General features: G+C 39.2%; 1 protein-coding gene across 1 annotated transcript in view; it reads right to left on the reverse strand.

The window, feature by feature from the left end:
* ATP8A2 (ATPase phospholipid transporting 8A2) overlaps positions 1–23,441 on the reverse strand; it is a 309,064-nt gene that overhangs the window by 102,270 nt on the left and 183,353 nt on the right. Inside the window, exons 28-32 of the mRNA XM_054188764.1 lie at positions 11,386–11,460; positions 8,547–8,669; positions 7,430–7,508; positions 4,002–4,063; positions 3,599–3,655 (exon numbers count right to left, since the gene is read on the reverse strand). Of these exons, the coding sequence (XP_054044739.1) occupies positions 3,599–3,655; positions 4,002–4,063; positions 7,430–7,508; positions 8,547–8,669; positions 11,386–11,460 (396 nt within the window). The remainder of the gene's footprint in view (positions 1–3,598; positions 3,656–4,001; positions 4,064–7,429; positions 7,509–8,546; positions 8,670–11,385; positions 11,461–23,441) is intronic.

Consider the following 23,441-nt stretch of genomic DNA (forward strand, 5'->3'; position numbering starts at 1 on the left):
TAAAGAAAGTCATTTTTCCTAAACACGCAAACTATTTTGCTGTTCGGGATGATTTAAGCTGTTTTACACAGCACTGGATGGAATCAGTAATTTCAGTTGTAACAAGCAACTGAGCTCATTATTGGCTCCAGCTTTTTTGGATGCCAACGACTCCTGTGCCTGATGACTTTGGCTCCAACTCAGAGAATTACCTGCATAAATCTTAATTACTAATTACATTTGGTTTTAGGAACATGGGAATGAATTCACACACTGGTTGCTATGGTGGACACAGCGTTTGCTTAGTTCTCAGCTTTACGTACTTGCTGTTTGATGATTGTGTTTGTTGACTTTTTGAACAGTGTGTCTGAGTATTGTGTTCTGCCCTCTGTGAGGCAGACGCAAGCTTCTGGAAAAAGGAGAAGATTGCTCCTCCTCTGGAAGCACTGAGCACCCTCAGAAAGGAGAGCTTTCTCCAGCAGAGGCAGTGAAAACAAACAAGCAAGGAGTCTGCAACGCCAGTGCAGACTGGCAGATAGCTGGGAGCAACTGGAGGCTACCTTACAGTAGAAGCATTCATACAGCAAAACGTCAGAGGCAATGGAAAGAACGCTCTTCCAGGCACTTTCAGAAAGCTGGAATTTTGTTCAACTCTAAAAGTTGCTGGGCTAATGAGCAGGACATAGAATAAAGCCCCTTTCTAGAGTGACACAGTGGGCAGGAAGATGTGTTTTCAAATTTTGCTATTTACTCTGTTTCACCCAGGACATCTGACCGGCAACTGCTTTATTTTTAATTCAGTTTTAATGTGAATAAAACTAAAAGACTGGAAGGACTTATTTAATTTTTTTTTTTTGCACTTGGAGGAAAGGGGGGCTTTTATCCTTTCAGTCTACTGGCTTTTCTGAAAATTAGGGACAATTCATGTAAAGATTCTGACTAAAATAAAGCCCTGCCACAGTGAGCAACTGTAGTGCTCAGCTCCCCAAAGAACAAGTACTGCAAGGCTCCTGCAAGAATTTGTCTTTAAGAAAAGCCAGCCCCATGCAATGGCAGAAAACACCAGCACTGCTTTCCCAAAAGGATACGACACCTTCTCTTGAGCCACAGCCTTCCCTCCAAACAAGTGGACAGAAGGCTCAGAACAGCCTGGACGGACGCTTACAAGCCGCAGACTCCTACAGACTTTACGATTAAAATAGTAAAGATAAAAGCAAGCAGGGAAACCAATTTAAGAAATACTCTTGTTTTGTAGGAGGTGTATTTATGCTAGTGAAATGATTTTTTTTTTCTTTCGTTTCCCTTCTGTTTTTCTTTCCAGTCTGCTGGTAGGACAGTTTGAGTTTTGCAACTCTTCACCTTGCCCTTTCCAGCTCAGCCAAAAACTACTCAAGTTTATGTTGTCTTTATCTTCTTCTCATGGTTGGCCCAATCATCTCTTCATCTCAGGCTTGTACCCCCATGAATGGCTTCTCTACCTTTAAAAGACCTGCTGCTTTCAGGAAGAGCCCTCCTTGCCCTGCTTGGAAATATTCCTTACACACTCACTCCACCAACCTTTGCGCTGTTGATTCTCCTCTGATCTCTGTCACTTACCCCTGTAGAATTCGTGTGCAAAGCAGAAGCAAGTCCCATCAGATGTATTAAATGAATGACAGTCAGAAAAAAGAAAACAAGGCGCTCTGCCATAAAAACTAGACATACTGTATGGCTATCTTGCGTGTAACTATTTACCCGAAATAGTTCATGTAGTGTAGTAAAACAGTGAAGAAAGCTGTAAGTGTTTGTGAAAGTCTACTGCAGTGTTCCAGATAGGTAAGAAGTAACATGAAGCTGCTCCACATGGCTCCAATGTGCTGATTTTGTCAGGCATCATGTTACCACTTTAACCAAAGCCTTTCTTTCCACACTACCTACTGGATATACCAGGCTCCCAAACACTTAGAATCTGCATTATTTATTTAAAGCTTTCAGTTGAACTCATCATGTTCTCCCAAGTGGCAGTGCCCCTCTCACTCTCAAGAACAAATTGCATGTAACCAATCCACTTGATGATGGAGAAGGGGCTTAACTCAATGTTGTACATTTAATACTATTCAAGTAACCTAAAGATTTTGTGTGTTGATTCACTCACAGCTGAAACAATAATTGTAACCAACATCAGATTACAAAGATGATGAGAGTCAGTGGTTCAAGCAAAGGGACAGAAGTTAGAAGTGTATATAGAAAAAAGTTGATTCTAAACACAACTTTTCTGTGCATAACAATAATTTCTCTATAAAATGCAAGTGTTAAAGAGCACAGAGATCTACTAAACATTATGTTATCTTTTAAAGTAAAATTTACAAAAGAGGGGATCGTCATTATCCTTATGTGACTGAAAAGCCACCAATTACCCAGGGAAGGGGAAAGAGGAGAAAGCATCAAATAATTCACAACATAACAGGATCTAAACACACTCACATGCCTCCAATGCAGACTTAGATATATCTTCTTCTAGTTCATGAGGGATTAATTTGTTTAAGTATTTTTGCATTTTAAAGTGTTGGTACACAACATAAAACTTATGCATAAGCAACACCACTAAAAGAACAGATTTTCAGATGAGCCAGAGAATATTAGATACTTAATAATTAAATAGCCCATATAGATAGCATTTCATCTTTAAAATTCAAAACAGACATCAGCTCATTATATTTAATTAATTTCTCTGTGAGGAAGGAAAGAAAACATTTTACAACTAAAAGAAACAATGAGGTTAGGAGCTCTAAGCCAAGACCCTCCAAGAAACTGGTAAAATAAGAACATGAGAGTCCTCAAAACAGCTTGGTCTTGAGGGCAGAGTGTCCTAGTATGTCATGAAAACTAGATTTCTGTAAGGTGTCTCATTGGTGTGGAGAAAAAAAAAAATAAATCAAAAGACTAGTATTTCAGTGGGACTGGGGAAAAGAAAGGGAGAGAAAGGTATTGAAGGTTCATCAACACAGGAACCCTCCTACCCCCCATATTCTCTTGAGGTCACTGCCCTGCCAGATTCTGACACCTACCAGTCAGAGCACACACTCACTGCAAGTAAATGACTCAAATCTAGGAATCAACATAACCATTTGACTAACATCCTTATTACGCTAAGTTTCCAAACAAAAAATTTCATCCAATGTGAAGTCTCTAGTGCTTTCTACTGGCTTCAAAGACATTTTCAAAGCCCAGTTGTTTATCTGTGGGCAGACACCTTTCATTCCCTATTGCATTAATTTTTAAAGGGAATACAGAGTACAAAGATTATGTTCTTGATCTATTTCCTTAAGCAATTACAGCAGTATGTTGATTTCATGCAAGTTTTTCTCCATTTTAAATATTTAGAGTTGTTGGCAATATACTTTTAGTGTTCTCTTCCCACTTCTGACAGGCTGTCCTTTTTCATCACACGCATCGTGTGATCTACGAGTTCATTCTCCTCTCACATCCTGTAATTATGGAGCTTAGCAGTTTATCCTTAGGTGAGAGATCCAATTAAAACACTGAAGCTTCAAACGATTTTTAGGACTTTTTTTCTGTATTAATACTCATTAGGGAGAAAGGTGTGCTAATAAAATAAAAGATAATGAAAAGTACTTACTCTAGTCCACGCAGTTGTTTCCAAGCCAGCTTTCAGGCAAACGGTGACTACAACATACTGCAAGGAAGAAAGAAAAGAGTCAACTTCAGTACTAACACTCTCAAATTCTAAGGTGTTCACGGTCCAATCTCCCCTTTACACCTAAAAAGTTACTACCATTTAGGTACCAACCCAGGGCCTTGGCAGTGTGGGATAGGGGAAGGACAGAGCAGAAGATACTGTTCGTGCATGTCTGTGAAAAAAAAAGAAATGAAAAAAGAAGGGGGAAAATCATGCATACGGAGTAAAGTTTGATTTTATTTTACTCATACGCTTTCTTCTGGTTTACACCATTTTCTCATAGTATAAAAAAAGCTATGAAAAAATTCTATCATTAAAAAATTACTAGGATACATAAACTTACAGTGTAAACTATGTTTCCAACAAATAAATAGTCAATTCCCTGGCCATTTGTGAATACCGCATCTGAAAGAAAAACAAAAGTTACCACATCATTTGTTATCAGTTTACCAACAAAACAGATGAAATCGTAGAATGCTTCCAGGGATGGCCCATCTACCATTCCTCTGGGCAATCTGCTCCAGCCTCGTTTCAAAAAAAAGGAGATTTTCAGGAGAAACTAATCAGTCCCAATCTTGCTTTTTAGAACATTTAAAAGCATGGTAATGCAGAAGTTTTGCTAAGCCAGGCCTTATCCGCGATGCTTGGATAGAGCATATGTATATCCATAGTTGTAGCTGCGAGAAGCTGTCCTTGCGAAAGGGGAAGTGTTTGCCAGACCCTAATGTGTAATTTGCCTATAAGAGCTGAGGTATGTCATGTCAATTCTGTCGCTGTCTGTTCTGTACAATTGACACCTCTAACAAATCCCATTATTTGCTATGCCTGTGAAGAAAAAGCCTGTAAAACACCAGCTGATTTGTGGTGACATAGAGCTGAATTAAGAAAAAATGCAAAAATTTCATCTATGAAGGACACGTGTAACATCTAAGAGGTTAATTCAGTAATCGAGCATCATTCAGTCTCCACCCAACCTTTCTCTAGTCAGTGTGCACAAGGATAAGTACATGTTAATCTATCATTTGAAAGTGCCAACCTTGGCAACACTTCAAATATCTGTTCAGTCTTTCTTAGCCCTTGTTGAATAAAATCGGAACACCATGAAAGCACATTCGACAGCCACGCTAATGCCAAATGAACTCGTACTCACAGGAGCTTTCAAGCATTACTCAAGCATAGTAAGTATTGCTATTTTCACAGGTTTTAAGATAACTGCTGAAGAAATACACAAACAGCAGGGATGAAAAAGGCTTAAGATAAAACCTTGGACCTGTTCCTAAACACATACTGCCTAGCACACTGCTTCTACTATGAGGGTACTGTTTTGCTAGATTTATTTGCAAAACTGGATCTGACATTCTTAAACTAGGTTCATCTACTTAGTTAACTACATTCCTATAACGTAGGTCTCCAAGATCAGTAAGCTTTTAAGTCTACAGAGAAGAGTCGCTGACACCCTGGCTTTTGTGGTGAAGACTCCGACCAGCTTATGGGTAAAAAGACTACATATTTAGTCAGCGTGCAGTAACCCCAAGCTACTTGTTAGGGTTTTCTTCTACAATGGCCACATGTGGTTGCCTCTGAAGAACTAACAGGTTGTGAATATTTTCCAGAAGTTGCTGGTTCTATATCTCTGCTTTCTTTTCTCTTTTGAACCCCAATTACTAAGAAACAAAAGCAGACAGACTGGTCATGAACACTGCAATAGGAGCTAAAGCCTGAGACAGCTTGGTTAGGAATTGATTTGGTTTCCAGCCAGTGGAATCTCTATCAGCCCAGCTCCTCCCCCGGTACTCTGGCTTCAGGCATTTACCACATCATTCACAAATAGACATTAAGCTTTAACAGTCACTTTGCTCCTTCCCCTAGTGTCAATGAAAAAAGTGAAGAGCATTAGAGAACTGAGCCTTCCATGTCCAATGAGCCCTGCTGATGCCAGAAGTCTCATTTTATTAAGAAAAAGGCATTCCTAAACACACATTGGTTTTGATAGATCTAGAACAAACTGACCTAATGACTCTGCCAGTATATTACTCGAGTGCAACGTGACAGTGCATGTTTAAGTAATTGAATAATTTTTGGTATAAGTCTCCATTTTTTTAAAGTTACATTTTAATGGAGTAAGTTAATGCCTTTTTTTCCCAGTGATTTCCATGACCTTCCACTTTGGGAGGCTAAGCGGTCCTTAAAGGAATGGTATTTCTGTTAACGAGAACAGCAGGACGCTCAGTGAACATTAATTTCTAAAACTATACAACTGTCCGTTCATGGGCTATATGCACTTCACATTCTAAGGAACTCGAGAGGTTAAAACATATCCCAGAGTTAATGGCACATTTTTGTCTCTGGCACTGAAATGCCTTTTTCACTTGGAAATACAAAGAAACTTGAAAATTCAATATTCATTCCTCTTCAGAAAGCAAACTAAGCGACCTATTCAAAGGAACTCAAAGTTACCATTTGAGCGGGTAAATATTCTAGTCTTACCATTTGAATTGTTGAAATTAAAAGTACGTTATCTATTTAGGAATTAGAAAAACATTTATGGAAGACTAAACCAAAACCTGTATTTTTCTTTAACTGTAACCACTACAGACATCAGCCTGAAATTTCTGAAGTTGGATTTAAAAAGGGGTTATTTGAGATTAACAATTCTCATAAAAATAGTGAAACAGAACAACAAAACCCCTCAAATCGAAAAAACCTACCAACCATAAAAATGTCCCCCTCCCCCAAAATTGAACCGAGCTCCCAGCCTACATCCAGAGGAAAGGGAAGTCCTTTCCTGTATGGTCCATTAGACAGCATGTGAAGCTGCCACTTAAGGATACGATGTTTTACTCAGCCAGGTAGAGAAACATGAACCTGCCTCCCACAAGTATATATACTATCACGCCTCTGATGTGAGCATTCGTCTTCCCTCCCTTTCACCTTCCTCCCCAGTTAATCCATCCTGGAGCTGAGGTGGTTTTCCTGACATAAGTGTTTTCCAGGAAAGAGTTTTAGTTTTGAAAAATTCATGGGCTTAGGTAAATACTCTTCCCCCCACTGCTGCCCCAAATTCCTCATCTGATTAATCCTATTTCTTACAACAGTAAAAAGAAACAGGTTTCCCATGTTTTTTCCTGCCCACACAACTATATTGTAAAGCTAGGTAGAAACCATATGGGATTTACTGTTCCCTGAAATACCATGTAGTTGCTTTACCTCTCATGGAAAGCAAGACTTAATAAGCCTAATTTGTAAAACAAAAAGTCTCATTTCCCCAATATCTCTGCCTCTTGATCTGGTCTGCTTCCATTCCAGCCAATTCATTTTTTCCACAGGCTTTAATACTACTTTAACAGTAGTATTTTATCCTACATTTTACAGTACTGTGTTATGGAATGGGAAAGATCCAACAAAATATAAGCAAATGGTTGTGATACAGCTGCTGTAAGAACATTATACAGTAAAAAGTGGAGATCTCAATCCACTACAAAAAAAAAAGTCATTGTATAGAACATTATTCAGTATTTGAGTAAGACTTTTTGGCAAAGCAGCAATTTAATTTTTCAAGTATTAAAGTTTCTATATGAACAATAATTACGTTAAATAAGAGTAAGTTCTGAAAGCCACTAGGTAACTAGCCAAGTTCAGCAGCTATAGCCCATTGAACTGTCTATCCGTATTATTTTCTTGCGACTTGTCACGACCTCCCGTTCCACAAACACACTGGGCTCTGTAAGACTGAACATCAGTTACTGACATAAGAAATAATGAAGCCCTTACCATGCTCCAGCACTTTCAGTGGAAACCAGAAGAGAATGATGGAATGGATCAGGGCATTGATGCAGTGACCCCAGAAAACCTGAGGGAAAACAAACCAAGTCGTCAGTAAAGTCCAAAACTCTTGACCTCTCTCAAACTCCTAACAAACACTTCATTGTGTAGTTTAGAGTCAGAAAATGTTTGTCCTGAAGTGAAATACCTAAACTTCTGCAGGATCTATTTCCTCCTACAATTTCTGTTCTTTCGTAAGAAAACACTGGTCCAGTTGGATGGTTTTATTCTAACAACTTAAAACATAATAGGCCAGCATGCTTGCTATTTAAGATCTTCATCAAAATACAGCAAACAGATGGAGTCAGCCTTCTTTAATTACCTCAAAGAATGATTTTAAAACACTGATTCAATACTATGAAATGTTCTATTTCTTGGAAGAGCAAATACTTTGTGCCCCACAATTTTTAACTTACAGATAAGGCTGTTTTGCAAACTAGACCTTTACATATTCTACAATTTCCTCTCTAAACAAAGCAGTCATGCAGCTTCCTTGAACCAGAAGTACATTTAGATGTGAGACTGTTATGGAATAAAGACAGAATACCAAATGCTGGTATTTTCCAGCATTTAAATAGCAAAATGAAGTAAAATGTGTTCTTCAAAAGTCAAAGTCCAAATAAACCAATCAAAATTTTATTTTCTGAAAGAACTATGGGAAGAGCTATACTAACTGTGAAAAAGCCCCCTAATAGAGAGCACGATGACAACTCGTACATTAAATAAAATCAAGGCGATGTTATCCAGTTCCTATGAAAATGGTAAACTCACCATTTACCAGTAGCTGTGAATTGAAAAATCATACTCATATACAAATATTTCTTTGAATCAAAATTTCAGGACGAGTTTCAGTTGAAGCCATATCAGAAATCCTTATTTAAAAACGAGGACTCTCTTTTAACAAAAAAAATACAATCCCTTGAAAAGAACTGGGAGGCAGAACAACCTTAATCTCAGTGGCTAAATGAAGCAGGAGTAACAGTGGGGAATAAGTTATTTTCTGATGAGAAAGACCTGGAAATAAGAGTGTTCATTGTTGTTCTTAAAGAAACAGACTTTCCCTTACCCTTGTATTGAACCCATCAGCATTTTGAGTAATTTTGTATAGCTGTGGAAATCTAAGCATGCTATCTTGAGTACACGATCGTTCAAAAATTCCCAGAGTAAAGGGTGGCAGCGCTGTGAAAATCTGAAAGGAAAGCATGTACTAATTAAAAGCAGCTATTAGTTTTAAGTGGATCTCAGATAATATATCAGTATCTAGACAACAGCAAAATTCCCACAGACTTCAGTGAAGACTTATGACCAACTAGCGTGTTATTTGACATAATTTTCAAGTGTCCAAACATGAATTTCAGCAATTCATAACTCTCAAATATTGACTTACAAACAATAGAAGCATGAAAGAAAATTCTTACTATTGATCAATTAGCTAAAACACAAGTAGTTAAGCATCAGTAGTTTCTGATGTACCAGCTAATCTAGGGAGGGTAAAACACATCAGCTTGCAAAGGAAAGACAACGTGTACTTTTTCAAGAAAGCCTTGTGGGAATGGGTTCAAACATAGCTGCAATTGTAGCCGTAATTAAATATGTAATATGCTTAACCAAAGCAAACTTTATAGACAAAGCAAATGTGGAAATCGCATTTAAAAAAAAAATCTACTGAAAAACAAAGGCCATTCTGTATTATGGTACTTTGGGGATTCTCCAGGCAGGCATGGACTGATAGGAACAAATTAACTGCAGTACGTGTCTGTGCTATGGGCAGACGCCTAGATGACCGAGCCTCGGAAGCTTTCCAGGAGAGGCAGCAGGACACTTTGCCAGAAGCAGAGTAAATTAGCCTCTGCCGAGTCCCACATTGCTGCTCTTAAAGTGTTTCCAGGATCTGAGGCAGCTCATTTAAAGCCAGCTTGGGTATCCACGTTTCTTGCGGTCTGCAGTGCAGGCACAATGTGGAAATAATACCAGTGTGCATGTCTGAAAACTAAACTTCATTCGCTTCCTTTTACATTAACAGTTTATATGAGAAGAATAATATCTAATCCTATACATACATTATTTTTAACCGTTTGAGAAGCGTTCTTGAAATTAAGCAGCAGCTTGAAGTGATGAACCGTTTCTAGCGTGTGTGCATGCTTGCAAAAGCTGAGCTGTGGCTCCCACCAGCAGTGAGCTGGCAGTTGGGTAGTACACAAAGAGAAACACAGAGGACTAGAAACTAGTGAGAATCAATAATTACATCCCTAGATCCAACTGGGAATCTGCTGCTTCTGCTCATAAAGTGATAAACCAGATGGTTAAAATGGCAGCAGGCTGGGGGTGGGGATTGAAACTAAGATCACTGGTCCAATATATTAAAAAAAATGGGCACTATCTCATACAGCATTAAGGTATTTCCCCAGGTTTCCCATTTTTATTGGGGCATTAACATTCTCACTCGAAGTAAATCTTCTAGTGTTTTTGTTTATGAAGGTAAACTTGCAGCGTGAACCAGTGCAGAAGCAAGAATTACAATGCTACTATCATTTCCTACACGTAACATTTTAATGAGACTACTCATGAAACAAAGGGTTAATCTGCACAGAAGAGAATGACAGAGATAAAACCACTTTAAAATCTAACCCCTTCAAATTGCAGAAGTCCCCAATACCCTACCAGCACTTGATTGTTCACCAGTCTACGTAACCAGTTCTAATTTTAGAAAACACCAACTTACAAAACAAGGGTTAATTTCTACTTCACTGATTCTAGAAGATGAGTTTCATACATGAGCTTTATGTAGCGCAGGTAGATCCATCAAATCAGGTTTAAAGATAATAGATGCAAATATCTAAACACAAATGACAGAGACTGAGTAACAGTCAGGAAATTAGGATGAAGAGAATCAAGGGAGTGGAAAATCCCTGAATAAATATCTTCCATGAAGAATATGAAATCTTATGGAATATGAGGGTTTGTGCCATCATTTTTAAGATTAATGTGACAGAAGTTAAGTGTTTCCATTAATACTACTCACTGATAGAGATAATTTGCTCGCTTTTTCTATATTACCATATATTTGGAATGAGTCTGCTTAAAGAAAAAAAATTAAATTTCCTCCCTCCAAAGATAAATGCAAAGGATTTTTCAACACTAACAAAGCGTCCTAATGGCTTATAAATCCAGACGCCAGGGCACTTACCAGCAACGTTACAAAGGTAACAGTGCGGAAAACACCAGCACAGGTCTATGGTATGCTATGGAATTTGGTCCCAGAAATCCTCAAGCCTTTAATCGATGTTATTGATCAAATAATATTATTAATTAAAGTGATAAAGACATGTGGCACAGTGTGGCACACTGCAGAGCACGGCAAAAATCAGAAATCACTCCTGGACTGACACAACCTGCTCTTGGGTCAAGTGAGAAATGCTGGTGACATGGCAATGCTACATCCCATTCCGTACCTAATATAGCATGAGCCAACCCAAAGCACCTGCGTGACACTTCTCTGAGCACCCTACTGTTACAGGGTCTGAGGGAAAAAAAAAAAAGGTCCAAAATCAAAGATTAAGACTCTGTATCTATTTTGAACATGAACAGCCAGCAAAATATTCAGTACAAAAGACTGAAGACACTTTCGAAGAGGAAATTAAATTCAATCTAAAAGCTGCAAAGTTTTATGGACATCGTATTAGGCCAAACATGCATATTTCAAGTCATTTTCCCAAATTTATTTTTGTGATAAAAACACCATCCAAAGTGAATTTTTATCTACCTCAGAGCGGATTCAAAATGGCTCTTACAAATGAACTCACCTTTCCCGATATACATCCAAGACCGTTACCTGTGAGAAATGGGATGCAACAAAATAACACACAAGTCCCGAGCACTATCAAGTCAAAACACGTAGCACTTACCACATTATACAGACCAATGCACCATCGCTCAAATAAGATCTGCCCAGAAAATCCATTAACGAAAGCAAACCAAAGCTGAAACAAAGACAGACAAGTTACAAGAAGCTTTAGATTACTACTGTGGTACATGTTTCCATTTACAGTAGATAAGTGGAAGACACACCACCATCTGGAGACAGCTGCTTGTCATGCTAAAAATAATTATCAGCAGTGCCAGGCAGTTATTCTCTTCTAAATTCTTACATCTGAAATACTGCCAGAGTACTGCTTATCTAAAATAAAATACTCAGGTGATGGAGCAATTTGCTGTATGTGCATTATTACTCTAAAAAAAAAAATAAATGCCCTCAAACTATTTAGAAATCCTTATTGCTGGCAAATTAACATGCTCGAAGCCAAAAGCCAACCTTGTTTCCATCACAGTCAGCAAAGATCAGAATTTTCAAGGTAAGAGTGTTTTGATGGATACTCTGCTTGACTTCTGTATCCTATTTTTACAGTCCCAGAATTAGTGGTACCGACTTACCACTTACATAATTATATCACAATTTTCTACATGTCGTAAACATTACTATTTAATAAACTATCGATTTAATACTGAAACACTGGAAGAGGTTGTCAAAAGAGGCTGTGGAGTCTCCACCCTTTTTACAAGTTTACAAACACCAAGTGGGTAAGCCCTGAGAGGCCTGGTTTGAATTTAGCATTCACCCTACTTTAAGCCAGCGGGCTAGATGGCCATCAAGTTGCCTTCTAACTGACAAAGGCTCAGTAATGCCGCAATCCCAGCAGACTGCTGTAAGCAGCGGTGTGTAGGTAAACTCTTTTCAGCATTTCCTTGGACCTAGCTTGCTTGAGCTTACTTCTTATCTTGTTTAAGCAGCTTTTTGAAGCAAGAACTGCTTTACTGAGTTGGAACAAAGTTTCTCAGTCAGCAGGCATTGAAAGAAGCTTAGGAAAGAATTATCTTTTCCCAAGTAAATTTGAAACCTGAAGAACAATCATCAGTTTAAGGGCATCCTGAAACAGTTTGCACATGAATCACTGCACTTAATAGATACCAAAGGATTTCCGTGAATTTGTGTCTGCAGTCCCTTTTGAAATCCACAGTGCATCACAGCACTTCGTTCAGAATTAGTTCAACACTGTGTGTGGAAACACTCCCCCTCTTCACCCCCTTTCAACATGTTTTGTCTTGCATTTACTTTACAAGTTGAGGTTGCACTGGATGCACTAGGTACTGCAGAGCAGCCAAATGATGCCCATGCCTATTCCCTTTTCACTGCCTGAGAGCCCACGGCACTGGCTGCCTGGCATCTTTTCTCACACCATTCTGTCTCTCCCGTATAGCAGCTCTCACTCTCCCACCAGCATGATTTACTCTCTGGCTCATTTGCACAATACCAGTGTCCTAGCAAAATACCTCAGCAATCAGTTAACTGCATCTCATCTGGCCTCTTCTCTGCTCCCACCCAAAATGTGTATAGAATAACTAGAAAGGAGGACAAGGGAAGGTAATAAGACCGCATTCAAGTCCCACAACTGTCTTCATGGGTGCAATATCTAAACAGCCTGGGACTCTTAAACATGGGACAGAAACACTTTAGGGAAAGATTAAAATATTTACAAGATTGACAAGAATAAGGAAAAGCTGTTCAAATCAGCACTATGGCAAGAAATTAGATTAGCAGGCTAGACAAAGTGAAATGTTTTCTGACACAACACATGGTTGATTTATGGAAGTGCCTGCCAGACAGACGATGCTGTGGATGCAAAAAGCAAGTAGGAAAGAATCATGGAAGGAAAGCTGGAGACCAGATGAGTCTGCCAGAGAACTACCACTGTCCACAGAAGACCAGAAACCAAGGTTAGCTGAACCTTTATTCTGCCCCTTTACAGCTGCTTTTACATCTGTTCTATCACCATTCCTGTTTAAAATTAATCATCATTCTAATGCACTTTCACTGTTCAGTGAGAAGCAATGACACTGATCTCAACTCATTTGCTTATAGATATGCCTTGCACAGTAGGCCAGCTATTTAGACTTATTTCCTACTTTTTATTTATTTTAACATTCGGCTGCTCTTTCTAGCAGGGACTCACTATTGATTTCACCCTACATTATCCTAAATTTTGTGCTTTTCTATACCTGCTGCCCTTTTTGCAATCTGTCATTTACAAGTGCCCCTGTAAGCTCTCCTAAGGGCCAGCTGTTTCATTCCATCTCCATTTAGTTAAAATGGATCAACGTAGTAAACTGCAAAACATTTCTCCAGTTTCCTAAAAAAAAAAAAAGTCCCTTTTCTTTCACATTGTCAATCATGCATCGATTTAAATTAAGTAAGCATTTAAGCATTCATCTCTCCAGCTCTGTCCAGAAAAAGGACTGAAGGAAGATACATTCTACATCCCAACTTTTTTCCATCACTTCTACTCTTCTACTGTATTGATACCTTGAATGATCACTGCTCTCTGCATCTCACACTAAAGACTCGATGGCCCCAAGTAGCATAGTGACTATGGAGTGACTTGGAGTGTTTCAACCAGTTGTGTACCCCAGTTCTTCAAATGAAAGATATTGAAGATCTTGGGTAAAAAGCCTGAGGTCCCAAAAAGAAATGACAATTAATTTGGGGCTGTCAGGTAAGGAACTTGAGAGCTGCTTCTCCTAGGAAGAAACAGAGCTTTAATGAAGCATACTCCCAGATATTTAGCAATGATGATCCAGGCATTTATCACCTCCAGGCTTCTTGCAATTAATCACAACTATAAATGAGGGCAGCATTCCTAGAAAACATAAGTAGTTCACAAGTCAGAAGCCTGTCTGCCTAGCTGGCAACCTCAGCCTGTGTTCTGCTCAGTTTTCTAGATTCCACCGGGCAAAGCAAACTTCAAAGGTTTGGTAGCAAATGTTAAGGTCTTTTATGACATTGGCTCATGCTACTTAGGAAACCATTGCGTTCTGAAACCATAGCCTCCCACAACTAGTCCTCCAGCAACAGACTTTTCTGATTTTCCATCAAGAGGATAAAACAAAGCAGCCAGAGACTTTCTGTAGCTGGCCCACGACTAGAAGAAAAGCCCCAAACCAGGCAAAGCTAACATCTTAGATTCACATTTCCCAACAAAAGTATTAGCAGTAATGAAGTGAAGATACAATCATATAAAACTTGGAAAAAGCAAGGCAGTTAAGATTTATTACAAAGCAGTAGAGAGACTGTCAAAGTACAGGTGGAAAATACCCTCTCAACAACCCAATTCTTTCTACTCAAAGTTCCTACTCTACCATAATTGGGTGACACAGAATTCATTAAAGACCCTGCTAAAACCACCCTGAGATTAGTCCATCGCTATAGGAGAATATTGAGATGGATGTGCCTGACTGTGGTAAATAGATACCTAGGTGTCACCATCTTTAGGCCTTCCGCAGCTTCTTTCAGCATTGAAAGAGTTTTCTACCGAAAAGTTTTCTCCTTATTTCAAGGCTGCTATGATTTTAGGTGGGCAAGAAGTAACATTCTGCTATTTCAAAAGCCAAATTTGAACTATTTTTCTTTTGGCAGGATCCATACAGGTGAAAATTAGAAGTGAGCACATTCCCAACTCTTACGCAAGTCTGCGTGCGCCACACACCCCAAACAGAGGGCAAAAGCTGTTACAGTTACGACGCACTGAAAAGTAACAGCTATGCTTTTCTTTTCCAGAGATCCACATTATCAAATGCCAATCGACAGAAAGAATGTCATATACTTCCTCAATATCTTATAGTGTCAAGAGTACACCAGATACTCTGTGTAAAATATACATTTATTTCAAATTTAACACAAGCCATAAACTGTCATGCATGGTTTAGGGACCAGCTGTTTGTGGAGAGAATATGGTATTCTTTAAGGTCAGCAAAGAAAAAAAAACCAAAAACCACCAACCCTCCACCTCAACATTCCTGTTAACAAAATGTACTAAATATATTTGGAGTTGCAACAACCCATGCTTGACTCAGACTTGGGAAGTTGGTAGGAAAACTTGCCAAGTCTGCCTGGCTTGCCAAGCTCCAGGGGTTTGCAGGGCTCAACTCCAGTGCTGCTATGAACAAATGGACCTGAAGTTATTAAACCGCTTTTCTGGCTGGAAAAAAGAAACCTTTTCACTTTAACTATTACCTGGCTGCCAAAAAGCTGGAAAAGCTTATTTGTAACTCAGTTACAAAATATATGTATTTTTCTCCCAAGGAACAAGTGGTCCAATTTAAATGTAAAGAAATTCAGACCTAAGGCTGAAATCTGTGTTGATATATTGCTGCACTTTATTACAGCAGATATTGCGAAGATCTGAAATCAGTAGGTATCGTGCACAAAGAAAGTGAAACATATTGCAAAGCAAAAACTAGCCCGTTTCCTGCCTTGAAGTGTGGCTGCTTTCTTTAAATAAGAAACCCCACTGCTGAAGCACTCGATGCCAGCTGTGATGTGGGCACTTTGCCACCAGAGAAGGTGGGGGGGAGAAAAAAAAATAATAAAAAGAAAAAAAATGAGACTGCTGCCTCCTTCCAGAGGTCAACAAAAGCCAACAGATGGTAATACTTGGTTAATATTGACTTGAGCTGCAGGCAAACTGAGGATCTCGAGGTAAAGCAGTCCCGCACTGCTGTTTTGAGCCACGCAGCCTATCCACCTGCTCTAGAGTATATTTTGAGAAAAGATCAACTATTATTTTCAAAAAATATTCCCACTTGAGCAAGTTGGAAGGCAATTTTAATTGCATTATTGCTTCATGCATAATTACAGCAACAGTAATGCCCGAAATAGTAGGAACTAATTTATTTAAGTGCTCTAAGGCACTGGGATAGCAAATCATCTATTCTAAATATGTATATTTATGATGTCTTGATAATAGACAGCTTAACGAGTACTAGAAATGTTTTCCCAATTCTGCTAAAGGGCACAGAAAGCTAATGTAGTCAGAGTATCAACAATTGCCACAGGCACCAATTATAGCCAGACTGGATGCCTTTACTGTTCAGAAATGAGTTAAATTCTCAAAATATCCTCTCTCAGCACACACATATTTTGCATGTTCTTACCAAATAGGCTCATTTACACTTTGCCTAATAAAGCAGGTTTGTGTGTCTCCTGTGCAGTTCATTAATAATGTATCCCGATTAAAAACCTCTCGTTACAGATGTCTGTCTCAATGCCGGGCTCTTATTCCTGCCCAAATGCACACAGCCTAAAATAATCCCTTCATTAGAGAATGTACAGCACCAATTTTATAATATAGGTAAAGAGCCTTATTAATAAGATTCGACAGGGTAGGCATGGCTGCCCGAGACTCACTTGATTTGCCAAGGAATATTTCCCTTGCTCCTTTTATACCCCCACCGTTTATTAACTCTTTGCTGAAAACAGCTTGATATTTTTCAATTGAAAAGCATTTGCTCTAGGCCTGTGCCACCTAAACAAGTGTCCATTTAAGCTTAAAAATAATCTCAAATCTTCTCTGTCGGTGTTAAAAATTATTTTTAAAGTTTCATGCTGCTTTTGTCTCATTAAAAAACCCCTATGCATTTACTACAAAGCTTGGTCAGACATACAGATATCAAAGCAACTAATACAATAGAGATTTCCTGGCTTTAAAGACTAATTTATTAAATAAACCTGAACAGCTGTTATTTCTTCTGTTGCTGACTACAGTTTATATTTCAGCATTCTAAAGCGTGCGGTTTTATCAGCTTCATCTTTCTCTGTTTATAGAAGAGGCACATACAGAAAATTTGATTTCTTCCTCATACATGTTGTTTCTGTGTCCTCTTCTCTACCCGATCAGCTGCCAACATCCTTCCTCCAAAGCACTGGTAACATCCGACAGGAGAGGCAAGCACAGAGCAGAACAGAAGGGAGAGGGGCACGAGGGGTAAGAGGAGTATCACCCCACAGCTACATAGGCTAGCAAATGAGTTTAAATCCTCACAATAATTCTGAAGACTTTAAAATAAAATAAGAATTAGCAAACCTCTGTTTTTTCTCAGTGGTTAGCATTAGATAACAATCAAGTTTCTTGCCCCAGGAGTTTTGAGCGTTGTGGAAAGATACCACATCTGCAGATGACTATGCAATGTACACCAAAGGACCTAGCCATTAAGGCATGAGAAGATTGCCTCTTCCAGCAACACTTGGCCCTGATATACTGATTAATGTGTTTAAAAAAATCCAACAAAACATAGCAGGTCATGCAAACTCTTCACAGTGGGGTGGTGTTTTTCTTTTTTTTTTGTGTTGAGTTACATGAACATCTAATCAGTATGCCAAATTATGCATTTAATATTTACATGACTGGTAAAATGAACATGCAGTCCATTAGAACAAATTTAACAGCTGTAATCTGACTTTTTTTTAAAAATCTTACGAAACCAAGTGGAGAAAGGGCAAGATATTTCTCCAGCTCTTATGGCGTGAAGTGTTCCAGGGATTTAATATTTCTCCAGCACACTAATTGCTGCAGAAGCAAGCCTACGATAACGTGATTAGAAATGGCCTGTGTTGCCAAAGGGCAGATGTACTTGCCAAAAGATGTGGTTAAACTTAGCAGTTCCTCAGAATGTTTCCCTTTCAAAATAGAGCCAGCTCTATTCCGAATCTATTCATCCTTCCTTAAGTTTTATGGGATACCAAGAAAGCTGACACTGCTATACTAGGATTGTCTCATCACATATGTATGTGACACCCTAGAGGTGACAGGACTTACATACTGACTTTTTAAAAATCAAATGAAAAAACAACATGTCTCAGGGAAGTTCAGTCAAGCCCCATCAGGGCACAGAGTTCCAGCACATCTGCATGGTCAAGGGGGTCCAACCCACAGCCAGAACAAGACTACGAAGACTGGTAACACTGCAAAGTTGCCCACCATTATCCTACAAAGACAGCAGAGGGTCTGCTCTGGCTGGAAGTCAGGATGAGATGGCTGGAAGATGCCAGCTGAGAGGAACCAAGGCAAGAGTTTGTTGGCTACATCCTCCTCCCATCCCTGGCTGGGGAGCGAGGTGGGCTCAGCTGCTTGGTTGGCAAGCTGGAAACATCACGCCAGGCCACTCTCTGCTGCTGAACAATGGGAACTCATGCTATGAACTCCCGGTACTATCAGCCGCCTTTTACAAAATAAACATCACTCTTAACACTCCTTTCATTAGCAAAAAGAGAGCAAAGAAAGGTTTCCTTTAATGTGGAAGATGTTATGGAATGCTTATGCACACACAGCAGTGACTGCAGTGTTGAACCCAATTCACTAATGTTAAATTATTTTCTTTTTTTGCCTCCCAGATTTACCTAATCAACTTCTTTAACTGCCCTTCAGTACTAGCACATCACTATGGAACTATTAATAGCTTGACATGTATTAATGAGAATTTATGATATCTCCTCAGCATGTAATCACTCCAGACGGGTCTTGATACAACTTTCACAACTGTGTAATTGACCCACATCTCGGATAAAAAGATAAGGACATGCTATTAAATGGTTTTAAATGACCTGCTGGCTTCTCTGAAGCTAAGTGATATCTTTAACCGATAAAGTAATAGAAGTGCTATGGGTTTGTTATTCTTAATTTGTTCTCTAGTGCTGAAACAAATGGATAAAAAGACATAGGTTTAACTATTTATGTTAATAGGTTAGGAAATACCAACAGTTTAAGGTAACTTATCCACCTGAAATATTGCTAAGCACTTAGAATCCAGTAACAAAAATTATACCAGAAAGCAAGAAAAGCAGTATTTGAAATAGAAGATTAGGGCACTGTGGAAAAAAGGATGTTATTGCTACTACCCAAGCAAGGGCAATGAAAGGGAAGGAAGGCACAGAAATGGCTACAGAGAAGATCAACAGGCCAGCAAGACTGCTGTTCAACATAAAAAGGGAAGGAATGCCAACAAAACACAGCGTTCCATGAGTGAAGCCTGATAACGCCACAAGTCAAAAGTGAAGCTGAACCCACCAAGGCCCTTCACACCTGGGATGTGCTCTAGGGCTCGCTGCAGCCTGTATAAAGCACATCACCACAGACCCGTAACAACAAAATATTTCAACACCTCTCTTGTTCAACAAGAGCATGGAGAGACCAGAAGCTTTAACAAATCTGGCCCCTGAATTAGCACAAAAAATGCAAAAAAAAAAAAAAAACCCCTCAACATAGTGTGCATGTGGAAAGGGGAGAGTGGAAATGTTAAAAACCAGTACCTAAATACCCACATTGCGACCCTGTATCCTTGTAGAGCTATATCTCTGTGAAACACTGTAATCCAGCTGATCCCGCTCAAACTGGAGCTGGCCTTACTGTAACACACATTTCCTGTCACATATGTGTATGTACATGCCCTGAAGTGCCCAACAAGCAGTCTGTTTCTCTAAACTCACAGTATCCTGTTTCCATATCCAGTTAATTGAAAGAAAACAATCCCAAACCCAGACCTCATTCATGCAGTACCCAGGATGGCATCGCAAGAACACAGGAACACGTAGCAAAGATTTCTTTGAATCGAGAAGCACTAACCCTTTAGGGGCAGAGGTTATCAGGATGGAGGAAGACAGAATTGAATTTAAAAAAAGACCGTATAGAATGCTGTAATTCGTTAAGAAAATGATACTACTTTTACTCTTAGATGCTTCTTCCCTTAGTATTGTGAAGCTGGTGGTTTCCATTAAGCCTATATGTAGTTTAATGAAGCAGAGAGTTCCCAATCCACATACAAATCCATTCACTTATACCTGCATATGGTAAAAAAGGGCACTAGGACAAAAAGTGATAAGGACATCAACATTCATTTAATGTAGCTAAAATACAGTCGTGCATTCTTACTTCTTGGATATGAATCTAGGCAATATCTTGGCGTAATCAAAACTATTTTAAGATTTCCAAGGACCAAATGCATTCTCAGCACTGACTGAATAAAGCTGATGGTGACTGAGATCCTGACTGTCACTATTCAGCTCCTATTTTACAGGACATTTCACTTCAATCCTGGCCCTTCTTACTTTTATTTGCAGAAGTCTCTTATGTTACACTTACAAACACAGGTTCACAGATTTTGCTTTTTTTGTCACCACATAAAGGAATCCTTCTGCAGAGCTGCTGAATTAAGTGTAATAGAGGCAGTTCTGTAGCAAGGTCATTTTAGGTCTGGAACCACAGTCCCCTCAGGATTCCTTATTATGGCTACACGAACTGCCAGGTTCTCCTTGCAAGTCTGTTTTCCCCTTCTTCTCCCCATGAAATAAAATTCAGTCTCTGTAAGCCCTTGCATTAAGCTACTTTTTATCCAGGAAGCTTATATAAAGTTTTCTGACAGCTTGGAACCCAAGGAAAATAACAAAATTAGCAACAAAAAAGCCAGACCACTACAGAAACTGCAGCTCATCTTGTGTCATACTGACACAAGTAAACCTTTACAGCGGTAATCCCGGGAGCAGCCCGTGTTTCCCATTACCTACAGCTCTATTAGCATTGCAGCACAGAGACATCATTCTAGACCAAAACTACCAGGACGCACGATGCAATCTAAAGAGCTCCCTAATACTTATCTTACATTTGTTCCATTTGTATTTATCAACACAACCATTTCCTTGGTCAGTGGGACAATCTCAAAATAGACAAGACTTACCATTTTCTTTTTACAGAGATGCTTTTAAACATGCTACCCTATCCCTAAAGACTTCAAGACTTGTTCACAAAAGTTCTCTGCAGCTCTCCTTGCCACTCCTCTCATGTGGAAAATACATGCAATATTGGTAATTTAAGTCTAAATTTATTTCTCTACATGTTGGCAAAAGCTAAAAGACTTAGATCCTAAACATCTTTTGCCAAAATACACAGCACATTGTAAGCGCATGCAATCATTTCACTGGTAAATTACTTATTGATGTACTTCTCAGTGAAGAAATAATGTTTGAACTTCTTTTGAAAAGCAATTAGTTTTCTTTCACTACAGTACATACAAAGAAGTTCTTGGTGTGCCTTTAAAGCATTCACTTCATCTTCTGATAGGGCTGTGTATAAAGAAAAAAATCAAAGCAGCTAGGAAAAATACCTTAGACAAGAAAAACCCTAGAAGTTCATACACAGGAGCAATGCATTCACGTGATTCCCAAATTCAGTCCAAGATTTCATTACATGGCTTTGGGAGGGTATTGTACACTGCCTCACTACACCAAGCAAGCAGCAGAGGCTGCTTCTTTTTATGAATGACTCTCCTAAAAAGGCTGGGTAGTAAGGAGAGACTATGGCAGACTGAATGTTTGCTACAAACCAGTTTTTAGTATCATAGCACTTTGCAAATGAGTTTTTAACCAGAGCAAGCTAACTCGCACCATCACCTGCCTGCTGGGAAAACCCTTAGTGACAAAAGGCCAGCAAATTGTCTCTGGTTTCTGTAGTTTTTACCAAGCTCCACAAAAACACAGTAAGACTAGTTATACACAATGAAAATCTGAGATGGCACCAGAGGCAACACTCACAGGATCTACAGATGGTCTACAAATGAGGTTTGAGCTTAGGCAATGCTGTAAGTAGCAGCTCTGAGAATGAAGATGTGTTTGTCATTTTTTACACAACATAGAACAAAAAATTACAAAGAAAAACTAACCACAAGCTTACATGAAAATTTGGCAAATATGTATAAACTATGAAAGCGCTGTTTGTACAAGACCCCAAAGCTATTTCAGAAACAAAATGAATTTATATCCTGAGTAGAATTTCCACAAACTACAGTAAAGGGCACAAGTGTTGCTAGCTTTTAATACAGCAGACAGTAGGAGGCAGGGAAACTTGCACAGAAAGCATCCATACCGTCATTTGCTCGATCTACACAAAACAGCATGACTCTAGCTGCTGTACAAGTACCTGCTACCCCACCAAGAGTAGTTGTGCTTCAGAACTAGCCTCAGGTGTGGAAAAGCACCTAAAGAGTGCAAAAGGGGATAAATAAGTGTTTTCCATTTGCAAGCCAAATTAATTAAATGCAGATGACATGCAAATTTACTCCCTCAATGAATTCTTGTGACAGTGAGCTCTCCAGAACACACCAGAGGCTCTGAAAGATGTTTTTCTCTATGGAAACCACGTATTGTATGAAAATTTGTCCAAGTAAGTGATAGTTATGGTTTTCCCCCTGTTGCATTCTCCCCTCATTCTAGATAGGAACAGTATACATCTTTAGAAAAGTAGTTCTCCTTGGTGCAGAGTGTGGCAATTTAACACCTAAGTTGAGACACACTAAGATCTTTAAAAAAAAAAACCACACCAAAAATACCAGCACAGCACACAGTATAAATGGAAGGCAACCAGGATATAAGAAGAGTAATCAGCTGCATGGGGAGACTTCTGTTCAAGTTATATGCATTACCATGTCTTTTCTCCCTGGAGGCATGCAGCAGCCCTCACAAGATCTAGGTTACTGGAGAAAGCGCTTAGCTCTCTGATGGAACATCTCAATTCCGTGAGGAACTAATGCAGAGCAGATGCTAACTTTGCAGAAGAGTATCAGGACAGTTGTAGCCATTCAGGCAATGGCTCATCCCACCTAGTTGTCTCTCTTTAACAGTGCACGCATGCCAAGCCCTAGGGAAGAGTACGAACCACACAATTTTCAGGTACTCACCCAGTACCTGCAAATATCCAGCTTGGTGGATTTTCCAAGTCCCCTGTGCCTTGCCTATGTAGTAACCTGCAAGTGCTCTATTTCTTGGTGCTTTTCCTGTTTCCTCATAAGCCCCTGTAAACATCCTGCAACACAACACCCTTTGACAAGGAGTTTTAGGTAGGGTTCAAAAGACTGAGCTCAAGCACAAGCCTTTGCATGAGGCAGAAAGCTAGTGTAGCAGTTGACAGGTTTATTTTTTAGGACCTACCTGACTAGCAAGAGGAAGGAACGTTATGAACAGAACACCGGTCAATCAAGGTTGAGGGAATGTCTCTCCTTAAATTTCAACAACTCAGCCAGCTGGTTAATAAGGAATATTGAACACACTTTGCTAACAAAAGATTATTACCAGCTTTACCTAGAGAAC

This window comes from Rissa tridactyla, chromosome 1 (assembly GCF_028500815.1).
Source record: "Rissa tridactyla isolate bRisTri1 chromosome 1, bRisTri1.patW.cur.20221130, whole genome shotgun sequence".
NCBI classification, from domain to species: Eukaryota; Metazoa; Chordata; class Aves; order Charadriiformes; family Laridae; genus Rissa; species Rissa tridactyla.